Consider the following 12,444-nt stretch of genomic DNA (forward strand, 5'->3'; position numbering starts at 1 on the left):
CTTATTCGGTAAGTGAAGGTGATGAATCTTACCCGGTAAGCGTTTATCGGGGGTTTAAGATGATTACCAACAATCCATTTTGATGATTGAAAAATGTTACATGATAAGGTAAGTAAGGATGATGTCTCTTGGCAGTAAGCGCTTACCTGGTAAGCGTTTGGTAAGCGACCCCTAACCTTCCTAAATTTCCTTGAATTTATCTTTACTTCATGCATCTTTAAATGTTTCACTGCAAGTTTCTTGAAAATTCTCTATCTTCTTGTTTCATCTCTTGGAGTCCTAGATCAAACAGTTTTTCACATCTCAATCACATTATGTTCACGATGTACCGAGTATCAATCTATTAAATAAGGAAAATCATTATTGAAACTAAACAAGATATAGTACACACCTAGTATCGTTATAAAATTATGTTCTAAAACTAACAACCATACTTTCAGGAGTTGCAGTTTGACTTTTACAGCTAAACCTATGACTTTCTGAATTCAAAATATAAACAGAAATTTAGTTATAATTGTAGAATACTTTTCAAAGTTATCATGCTTCACCTCCAAATCTGTTTCTGAAACAAGTAGTGATTATTGTCCCAAGATCAATAGTATGGTTCACTTTTTGAGTCTTATGGAGATTAATTTGGGGAAAATAATATCCATACCAATTCTTAGTTCATTGGAGTTGGGTTTATTAGTTGGAATAAAGAAAACATGCAGGTGTGAAGAGCATTGGGCCATCGACAAGTTAACGGAAACCCCCAAGCCGGTGGCCACACCTCATCGCCCCAAGGGCATCTTGTGAGAGGCAAATCAGATACACAACGGCTAACCAGTTACCCTATAATCGGGTCTCGAAATATTAGTCCTAGCAAACTTTCATAGCCTTGGCTTTTTCAGCTCTACTTCTCACTTTATTCACGCAGACAAAGTCTCTTGTTCTACAACTACCACGTGGCGGACATAAGTGTCCAGTGCCAGGATCCCAATCCCCAAAGAAATTGGAACTCCCACACTACAGCTGCCAGACTCAAACCCTCGGACTATGCAAGTATACCACCCCCCAACTGTACTGCCTTCTCGGGGCTACAATTGAAGGGTTTCAATGGTCAATTTTGGCATCCAGTTTTAGAAATTTAGCATTTGTTCAGGAACATCGTGAAATAATAGTTTAGTCCTTAATTTGGGACCAACGGAGTATGCTTAAGCATGTAGCTTTAGATATCTGAAACAGTTTTAAGTAGTAAAAATGACCAGATATCAAATTAATATCAGACGCTAGATCAACCCGACTATGATGTTATGGCAAAATAAGATCTTGTGAATAGAAGGCATCATGAAGTATAATTCTCTATATGAAAAAGAACTAGCAAATTTAGTATTAGAACATACCTTGGCACTGAAACAAGTGTTTGATAGTGCTATTGAGGTCAATCTTCCATAGTTGCTCTCCATTTTCGACTGCTATTGCATTGAGTTTTGGTGTGACTGGTGGCCCTAAAGAAAAAGTACTCATATTGGGACACTTCTCCAAGTTCAGATTTTCCAAGTTAGGAAATTCAAGCATACAATCCCCCGAACAGAAACTCGTAAGGTTTGGCAGATTTAAAAGCCCTAGAGAGTGAAGTTGAGGGAAAACAACTTTCTCTCCAGTAGATGCTTTCTGTTCATCTTCTGCAACCACTTCTCGAATAATCAAGCAATTAGCTAGGTAAAGTTCTTCGAGATGTATGAAGTGCTTGACTACCAATACTGAAAATACTTTCATCAAACCATCACATTTGATGATTTTTAATGAAGAAAACTTTGGGTATTTCAAAATGCCATTCAAATGGTTGTTCCACCATATTGCCACCAACTTGGGTAGATTTTGTAGCCTGAGATCTCTCAACTTACAAATCAAATGATTCTCATGACCTCCCCAAATGGACTGCTCAATTCCAAGAATCTCTTCAAGTGAGTCACATTCTTCAACATAAAGCTTTTCCATATTTTTTAGCTCAGGAACAAGTCTTAACAATTTCTTGCATCTTTTTACCTTCAAATTTTTTAGTTGATGAAAGGAGTCATGTGGAAGTTGGTCATGCCATAGGCCTCTTGAGCTACTTAGGCCTTCAATGCTTAGTTTCTCCAACATACGTAAAAGCATCTGTCATATAAAATACAAATAGAATAAGAAAAAAAAATGCCAAGGGAGGAGCCTCAGATCAACCATGATTCATGAAGGTTACTCCTTTCTAATGGAAGGTCACAAGTTGGAGTCACGTCAACATCTTTGCAAAATGCAAGCAAGGACTTCCCTCCCCACGCTTGCAAAGCTGAGGAGCCTTGGCGCAAGAGGGTTGTCCTTCAGGAAAGAACTATAGACAACTGAACTGAAACCAAATAACTATAAACTAAAAATTAAATAGGACTTAATCACCAATGTGGAAAGAAAAAAGACATGGCTTCCATATCTAGTTCTGTAAAGATGAGGATAATATGTTTTACTAATTAGCAAGCCACAGTAGTAAACACATGCAAATATGGAGTACATACCTCTCCATTGAAGAAGGGTTCGGTTATGATAGGGAAGTGATTTTCTAACAATTCTTCTGATACATTTTCCAATATAAGATTACTCCGAGTTAGATTGGAAGCAAATGTCCTCGTCTTGGGGCAGTCCATTACTTTCAGTGCTCGAAGGGATGGCAATTGCAACATACCATTTATAGAGCAAAAACTCTTGAGATTTGGCAAATTCTTAAGTTCAAGAGTTCTCAACCGAGGAAAGACTACCACTTCAACTTGGTCTTCCACAGAGATGTCATTCGAGACAATCTCTTCAACCAGCTCACATAAATTTACTTTAAGTTCTTGGAGTTGTACTAGCCCTTTGGTGATGGAAGTTGAGAGTATATATTTGAGATGGGCACAACCAGAAACTTCAAGTGAACTTAGGTTCTGAAAGTGAAGGGCCCCACATCGTGAATCCGTGTTCCACCATATATGCTTCAATTCAGGTAGACTCTTTAATCTCAATTCTGTCAAGCTGAAGAGTGACACAATGGTGTCATCTTGATTTACATTGTGCTCAGTGACAAAGATCTCCTCAACTGAACCACAATCTTCTATGTAGAGTTTACTGAGCATTTGTAGCCTTGCCAACATATGGGTTGAGCCAACATGAATTAGCTTTTCACACCCTCTCACATTCAGGACTTGTAGACTGGAGAAGGTCTGATCTGGTAGTAGGTGATCCCATACCTCAACCAGGTTATCCATGTACTGTATGTGCAACTCTTCTGTATTAGGAAATGCAACCTGTACAATTCATTCTCATCATGTTAGATGATCAAAATCTCCTACAATTGAAAATAGACTTTTAAGGCCAACCACACAGAGGTGCGGAGAGAAGTATTTATATGGAGTATTCCTTGCATTTTGCAAAAAAAGGACATCTATGTGATGCTATGACCATCCAGTTACAAAGAAGTAACCTTACTAAACAAAAGATTTGCTCAGAAAAAAACTATGTCAAGATTGAGAAAAAAAGGAACTTGTACATATCTCTGAAGTCCCAATACTTATAAATGAGAGTTGAGAGGAGTCAACTGTATAAGTGCTACTAGTTCATTGTTTCCATGTCCAAACTGTGCTCCTAGTTCATCGTTTCCATGTCCAAACTAAGAGTAATTGTGTATTTTACTTCAGATATATATTATTCTGCAATCCTGCTTAAATCCGTCCATATTGGGAACTTATAAACATATTCAGAACACAAAAAGCTAATTATGAAGGTTATGTCGTTTAAATTTACAGGAGAGTGAGTTGTATGATTTAGGGGGTATGATTTTGGGGGAGAGATGTATCAAAAGTAATTTCTGGGAATCTAGAAACAGCCTTGGCTAAAGCCAAAAAAATTACAACGAGTAGTTGTGAGGGTTGGGGAGTATTGTCTGCAGTCTTTCCCTTGGCAAAGAGGCTGTTCATGTGACTTAAACCCATGACCTTCCTGCCACAAAGGTGTGACTGTAATAGTTGCTCCAAGGATTGTTCCCAGAACTGTTTCTTGTGAATTATCATCAGATCAAAGGAGCCAGCTATTATGACGAGAGCATAAATGTTGAAAGAGAACATACCTTCTCATTAAAAAGGGGCTGTATTGTAGAACAAAGGTTACCCGCTTGATCTACAATTTGTTCAAGTTCAGAAGCAGGAAAAGTTTTCATATTGGGACAATTCGCAATATTCAGGATCTTCAAAGATGGCCAATCTAAAGGTTTGTGATCTTTGTAGAAACTTGTAAGGTCTGGCAGATGGTTAAGCCGAAGAGTGTGTAAATGCGGAAAAACAACCATGTTGCTGCCCTCTCCTCTCTCAAAAGAAACAATCTCCTTAACCAATGCACACGATTCTATTTCTAGGCGTTGAAGTTGAACGAGACCTTTCAATGCTGATAGAGAGAAAATACGTGTCAAACTATCACATCTGGTAATGGTCAGCAAACTTAAAAACTGCAAGCTAACATATCCAAAGGAACCCTCGTTCCACCACAAATGCTTCAATTCAGATAAGCCACATAGAACTAGTTCTTTCAGTGGAGGAAAATTTACTAATGCAGTAGTTTCATCAACATTTACTAGACCATCAAGTTCAAAAATCTCCTCAACCATATCACAGTTAATGATGGAAAGACTTTCGAAGTTCTTTAATCTCTGCAACATATTAAATGGGATCAACTTTGAGATTGCATTGCACCTTGTGATCCTTAGAACTTTTAATCTGCCAAAGCTCTCTTCAGGCACTTGTAGGGGCCATAATGCTTTCACTCTTGGCAGTTTCCTGAGTCTTAGCACCTGCAATTCTGGAAATATTACCTGCAAAAAATCATATAGACATTTAATCGATTTTCCTATCTCAACGGACCTGAGCTAATGGTTATCCCTCCATTTAAAACAAAGAAGTATAACTTAACTTCAAGGTCAAAGCAGACTAGTTTTTCATCTCAAAGTTGTTTATGAACCTTAAAAATGCCCCCTCCATTTAAAACAAAGATTTACAATTTGACTTCAAGGTCAAAGCAGACTAGTTTTTCACTTCAAAATCATAACAAACATGAAAAAGTACAAGAATTTTTTGTATAAACTTGACATTGAAAAAATCATTTGCTTGACCAAAATCAAAGCATACCACTTCTGTATATGTATTGATTTTTGAGCTTGTATTATGATGGAGGCACTATGAAAGCATGAAAAAGCCATTCAGTGTGTTCACATACATTAGCCCCAAAGAGAGGTATCTCAAGGCTGTCATCTGAAGTTGAAATCTCATTCATTTTGGGGTAGAAACTCCTTAGCTGGGGTAAAAGAGAAAGCTCCAGGACATTCAACACAGGGAGCACAATCTCCCTTTTGTCACCTGCAACTGTGGTATCATTCGAAAATATTCCCCGGAGAATGCCACAATTGAATATACACAGATCATGGAGCAATCCTGTATTTGTGGCTGTGTGCAGTGGGAAAAGAATTTCCAATTTTTGACAAGTGTGTACAGAGACAGTCCTTAGGTTGACAAGGCAGGTGTGATCATGAGTGTCCTCCTTCCACAAACAAATGAACTCAGGCAAGTACTTTAGATCCAATTCCTGCAGTGCCGAGAACGATCTGACAGGGAGATGGCCATGGCATATTTCTTTAAGGTTTTCCAAAGAAACTATTTCCAGCTTCTCCAAAGTAGGAAAGACATCACCTGGTTTACATCCTATTGTGTCAACTAAATATTCAATATCACAATTACCGTATAGCTCTAACCCCCTGAGGCTCCGAAATCCTTCCATTCTCAAGTCATGTAGAATATTCTTTAAGACATGAGGACAATATTCTAAGATCAAGTATTGAGCTTGCTTCAGCATCATCCTGAGACCGTCTGGTAAACTAATACCTTCATCAACTCTGAGTTTCAAAGCTCTTGTGTATCGATGGGTAAGGCTAACCAACCAATAGCTTCCAACATAAATCTTGAATTTGATCAAATTTTCCAAGAGTAGATCTTTGGGGATGAGATTGACATTGAGGATGTTCACTTCCAAGGATCTTAAGCAAGGCAACATTCTCAACTCATTGAGAGATGGGTTATTTCCTTGCATGTCTTTATCTTCACCACTCCAGTTCACAAAACTGTTCATCATATTCAAGCTTTCCAACAAAGACAATCTTGATAACACCTTGGGTGGAATTGTTGTCAACTCTTCACAATCTGTCAAATCTAAAAGTCTCAACTGTGTTAGTTGTCCAATTTCCTCTGGCAACCGCTTAACATTAGATCCTAGAAAGCTTAAAATTTGAAGGCTCGTGATGTCTCCGATTAATGAGATATCTCGTAGCTTGCAGTGCTCAAGGCACAATGTCCGCATTTTCCATAAAGATCTAATCGATGAAGGTAAAGACAAAATGGGCATGTCACTCATGGTTAGAACTTTAAGTTCTTTCATCCCTTCAAAGAACTTACTAGGAACTTTAATTGAATCAGAGTGAAACTGTAATAGCAGAATCTCAAGTTTTGGACAATCCAGGCCACTGGGAAGTTCGGTAATGCTAGTTGATGCAAGTGAGATTGCAGCAAAAGGGTTGAGAGGTTCACCTTCAGGACTTCCAAAGGATTGTGCATCATGTCTCACCAAAGACATATTTTCACCACTAGATGCAACCAAAATAGCAAAATCCCGAATGACATCATGCATCCTAACATACTCCTCGCCTTTACCATCCAAAAGCAAGCAACAAGCTTTCAGGCCCTCGACTACGGCATATGTCCTGTCTCTTGCAGCTTCTAATTGATAAACATTCTGAAACAACCTTAACCCCATCGCATATCTAACCAAAGTTTCAACAGGAATCTCCACATCTTCTTTGAATAAACTACAAAGCAAAAAGCAAGACTTACTTTCATCTGTTTCCAAAAAATTGTAACTCAATTCAAGAGAGGAGTACACGTATTTCTGCATGCCTTTGATGTTCTTTGAAGGAGGGTGTTGCAACTGACGAAGCGCATCACTCCAAGCATGTTTACTCTTGCCTCTGAGAGCACGTGCAACAGTTACAATTGCAATTGGTAAGCCTGCACATCTTTCCGCTACCTTAGTTGCTAGAAGATGTATATCAGAACTACCATGGGTAATGCTTGCCATCTTGCTAAATAACTTCCAAGCATCCACTTTAGATAAGACATTTACAGGGACACATACTTGAGCATTTATCTCATTGCACACATCTTTGCTCCGCGATGTCAACAACAATTTGCAACCCTTATGTACCTCATTGTGTGGTATCCCAATAGCCTCCAGATCTAGTAGTCTCCAAACATCATCTAGTATCAAAAGCACCCTTGTTGATTGCTTCAGCCTTTCACATAATCGGGTGGCTCTTCCAGATTCACTCTCCTGCTCAAGTTTCAGTCCCAACTTGTCAGCGATTTCACCTTGAATCCTCCTCACAGTTATGGTTTGAGAGATGACTGATATCACCATTTCATCAAACAGTTTGTCTTCACTAGCTTGCTTAGCAACTTCTTTCACAAGAGTCGTCTTACCAACACCCCCCATACCATACACCCCAATAACACTGATGTTATCATCTTTGAGTGCTTCCATGATGGCTTTAAACGTTAAGTTCCTTGAGTCAAAAGTCTCCAGATTACCTGTAGAGGCAGACCACAGTGGTGGAGGAACTTGTCGAGAAACACGGTCAAACTTGCCATCTCCCAGAAGCTTATTAACAGCCAATACCCTATTTTTTGCTATCTTACTAGTCCTGTAGCGTGAAACTAAGTTGGTACATGATGGGATACTTTGATGGTCCTCGAGAAACTTTCTTGATTCATCGACAAACCCATCTGCAGCTGTTAGCCATGCTGCAACTTGAGGTAGAACATGTTCTCCATTTCTCTTTGCCTCACTAACTAAACCTTGGATCTCAATCCTACAATTCTCTAAAGCCAGAACTCGAGATTGGAAAGAAGTAATGTTCTTGCTGTAATGATACAGGTAACTGAACGATTTCCCAAAAGGTTCAAATACAAATTCTCCTATCTTTACAGCAATAGCAACAATTAAATCGGCAGCCATTCTTCAATTTTATCGTTACAGATGTATAGCCAGCTAATCTTGCATATGGGTCTGTATGATAATCAAGAACACGGGTGCAACAATACTGTACAACATAGAGCAGGCAATATGGCATAAGAAAAAGATAAGCATAAGGAAGATGAGAGGATGAAGAACCTTGCAACAAAGAGTGCAGCAGCAACTCAAGGAATTGATCTCAAGATTGCATTTGGAATTTGGAAAATGATCTGTGGAAGAGAGTTGCTGAAGGGTCAACTAGTTGACTTGCTGGCCATGGGAGCTGGTAGATTTTTTATTGGTTTACTTGTCAAATGTCGACTATCACAACTATTCCTTCTTCTTTAAAAATAAAATTTTGCACAAAACAGTCTGAATATATTAGAGGGCCAAAATGCATCCCGACTTTTACGGTCATGACACTTAACCCCCTAGGGTTTGTTTCTACTGTAATTATCATTCTATCCTATTTTTCAGAGAACCCTACTCCAGTTAAACGTGAAAAGGACAATGCTTCGTCTCTTGTTATGATAGTACAACCGTTAGTAACTAAATATTTTTTTCATTGACTTCCCTCCTACAAATCATTACTACTGTGTCTCTATTTCTAAGTTCATTTCTCCGCATTTATGGGGTGGAACATACTGCCCTCCTGCTCTATCATGCTCACTGCATAATCTGAACCAGATTAATTGATCTTGTCCTTGAATTTACAGCTGATACTATTTTTTTTTTATTAACCTGGATATCCAACCCGCTATGTGAGCCAACTAATCCTAGGGCAACCAACTGCTTTGCAAGTAGGCCGGAGTCACCGCATTTGAACCTCCGTGTTTGTTCCTGCTTGGATTTGAACCTGGGACCTCCTAACATTTTTGACCTTTGGAGCCAAGCTCAAACCGTAGGATCTTGTCCTTGAATTTACAGGTTACAGCTGATACTATTGGTTACGCGCTACGATCACCTACATCCTATGATTAAATTCACGTGCTAAAACAAGGATTATGCACAATTACTTATCCACAAAAGTAGACATATCAGTTACCTGTTCATAATTCGAATGCTTGAGGGGACGATTGTGGTGATTAAAATCATCAATAACTGCCATTGTTATGATAGGCACAAGATATTACCGTTTTCATTTGCAAATTGAAATATTGTCCCTTCTGTCGAGTGTTTAGAGAGTGCGTAAGCTTGCAGAAGTGAGAAACATCTCGTATTGCCGGTGCTGAATTAGGGCAAAATTCAAGTCTAGCCAAATTTGCCTCCATAATGCTGCCACTGATCAGGTTAAATCTGCCTCCATTTACAACAATGCAAGCTGTTCTGATAGAGCAGAATATCTACAATTCACGGACGAAGTGCCACCAACGGACGTCGCCGCCAGAACCACGGCGGAGGTGACATGTTCTTTTTCAGATATTCAACCGAGTAACATAACGGAACGGGAAGCGAAAATGTTTTAGGGTGACTGACACAATTGGTACTTGTACTATTCTCTGATCTACAACTTCAGGAGCTTTACTTTTGACATTGCCTTTTTTATACTTAAACAAAAATATATGTACATTTTGGTCCTTTTTTTTCAATTACTCAAACCAAAAACTAACCTTAAATACCTCACTTAAAAATAGGGCATCGGTTATGGAAAATGAGATGTATGCATGTCTATTTTTTTTATTAACCTATTAATCCCAGGACGACCACCTGCTTTGCAGATAGCCTGGAATCACCGCATTTGAACCTCTGTGGCCACAATGAGATTTTTATTCCTCCTTGGATTTGAACTTGGGATCTATTGGTACTTTTGACCTTTAAAACTAAGCTTAAACCAATCAGACACCACCCTTATGGTTTGCATACCTAATTTTTACCTCAAGGAATATAACAATTGTTTGTTAGTATATTGAATAGTATGATATTTGTTGCATATTGTTTTTTATATTATGTAACTTAATGATTAAGTTGTAATTATATCATGGTTGATTAATCAAGACATACTTTTCCTTACGTCTATGTAAGGTCGCTAGATGGGTACTAGTTACTTTAATGTGATAGTGGCCATTATATCATCACTTTTTAAGGGATGTATATACGATTAGCGTTATGGAAATAGATATAGCTACGGTAACATTTTGATGTATGTTTTGCCTTCGAATTTGTCCATTTAGGGATATATGATGTTCCAAAAGACATATCCATTTCAATCTGAAAGTCATGACTAGGGGTGAACACGGGTTGGGTTGGGCGGTTTATGACGTTTTTTCAACCCAACCCAATTACGGCGGTTTGAAAAATTTCAACCCAACCCAACCCATTCAAAAGTATAACCCAACCCAACCCAACCCTTGCGGGTTAGGGCGGGTTGGGTTGGGTTGGCGGGTTACTAAAACTCATAAAATTGTTAAATGAAATATGATAAATAATACTAAAAGTATACCAACAAAATAGTCAATAAATAACAAAAAAAACGTGAACTGTTAAATTCCAAATTTCTAATGAACAGTTAAATTTAACACTACTCTTAAATTAATATTGCAATTATATTGAACAATGAACAATGAACAACTTCCTCTACATAGCATGAACAACACAACCATTTACAACTCAAAACAATAGTCAATAAATAACAAAAAAAGTGAAAAGCAGAAAAAGAAGGTTGCTTAGATGCTTACGTGGTCGTGAAGGAGAACGACGGAGATGGAGGAGAACGACGGCGATGGAGGATGACGGCCACGAAAGGACGATGGCGAAGGACGGACGAGGCGATGGAGAAGAAGTAGGGATGACGGCGATGGAGAAGAAGTAGCGACGGTGATGAGGAATTGAGGATTTGCCGATTTGGTGACTGTTTCTAAATTCTAAGTAGCGAGTAGGAGTAAGCGAGGGTGAAGTGGTGTAGTGGTGTACCAGTGATAGTGAAGCCGTGAAGGGGGAGTAGGACTAGGGTTTGTAATTTTGTTTAATTGTTATTCCATTTTTGTTGGCCTGTTGGCTTGTTGGGCACTTGGGCTAAGCCTAAGGATTATTGCAAGAGATTATTGGGCTAAAGTGTTAAACCAAATTCACAARTCACAACACATCTTTCATTTTTATAAATATTACATATATATATATGTATATATATATATATATACATAATTTTATAAAAAAATATACATTTGCGGCGGGTTGGCGGTTTGGGTTGGGTTACGTTATGCCAACCCAATTTCAACCCTTCTAATTAGCGGTTTGGCGGTTAGCGGTTTGGCGGTTTAGCGGTTTGGCGGTTTGGGTTTAATCGGGGTTGTTAGCGGTTCGGGTTGGGCGGGTTTTGCGGGTTGGCGGTTTTTTGTTCACCCCTAGTCATGACCGATTAGATGGAATTAGAATCTTTCTATTCTCCTTTTGACAGCTAAGATCTCTTTGAAGGTAGAGTGATATTGTTGTTCTAGAAGACTAGTAAATAAAATGTTGAAAAGACGATTGTCAAAACATTCCTCTAAATGAAGTATTTCAGTTGTAGACAATTTTAAAATGTAGCATGTAACCTTGTTTCATTGACAAGATAAATGAAAAATATGCATGTTTTATTTCTTTTGCATTAATACCGTTAGTCCATCTCTTGTTGAATCAGTGTCAAGTTGACAGTTTCAGTCTTTTATGCGAATAAATATATGCATGGTATTATGAGTTAAGATTCACTGATATTTTTGTCTAAAAACATGATCCGTGTATGCAGAACAATTAAAAATTATGTTTTTTAATTAAAAATTACATTGATTTTTTTAATTTCGGTTTATAATAAATTTTATGTTTCTTAGGGGGTGTTTATGATTGCTTATTTAAAACAACTTATGTTTTTTTTTTTTGTAAAAATGCTTATTAACTTATGTGGTATCAAACCGGAATTTTGTAAAAAGTGTTTGGATTAGCTTATAGCGGTACCAAAAAACAATAAGCTGATAAGTTGTTTTTTAATGTTTGGCAAATTTTGCTTATATATGTAAAATGATCAAAAAAGACAGTCTTCCATATTATTGACTTATGGGAGTGTTTAAGATTGCTTATTAACTTATTTGATTTATTAACATGTAAAAATTTATTTTTCATCATTTATAATAATATTTTTGACAAAAAATTATATCAATAAGATTAATAATTTATATTAATAATTAACAAACATTAATAAAACAAGATTAAAATGATAAATTGGTAATAAACAGTTTTTCATTAGTCAGGAAGGATTAACTTATCAAAAACTGCTTATTACCGGTTTAACCGGTATAAGCTGTTTTATTTTTCCTCATGCAAACACTAGCATTTAGCTTATCACCGATGCTAGACTGAAATAAGTCAAAAAACATCTAAAAT

General features: G+C 37.6%; 1 protein-coding gene across 1 annotated transcript; it reads right to left on the reverse strand.

The window, feature by feature from the left end:
* Positions 1 to 307: 307 nt before the first annotated feature.
* On the reverse strand, positions 308 to 8,094 carry LOC112524728. Its single transcript, XM_025134685.1, has 6 exons — positions 5,251 to 8,094; positions 4,112 to 4,849; positions 2,529 to 3,293; positions 1,383 to 2,139; positions 427 to 479; positions 308 to 340 (listed from the first exon to the last, which is right to left on the reverse strand). Exons 1-6 carry the CDS (start codon positions 8,092 to 8,094, stop codon positions 308 to 310), a joined length of 5,190 nt encoding a protein of 1,729 aa, XP_024990453.1.
* Between the last annotated feature and the right edge of the window lie 4,350 nt (positions 8,095 to 12,444).

Source organism: Cynara cardunculus (genome assembly GCF_001531365.2).
Source record: "Cynara cardunculus var. scolymus isolate 2C chromosome LG 13, CcrdV1, whole genome shotgun sequence".
NCBI lineage: Eukaryota > Viridiplantae > Streptophyta > Magnoliopsida > Asterales > Asteraceae > Cynara > Cynara cardunculus.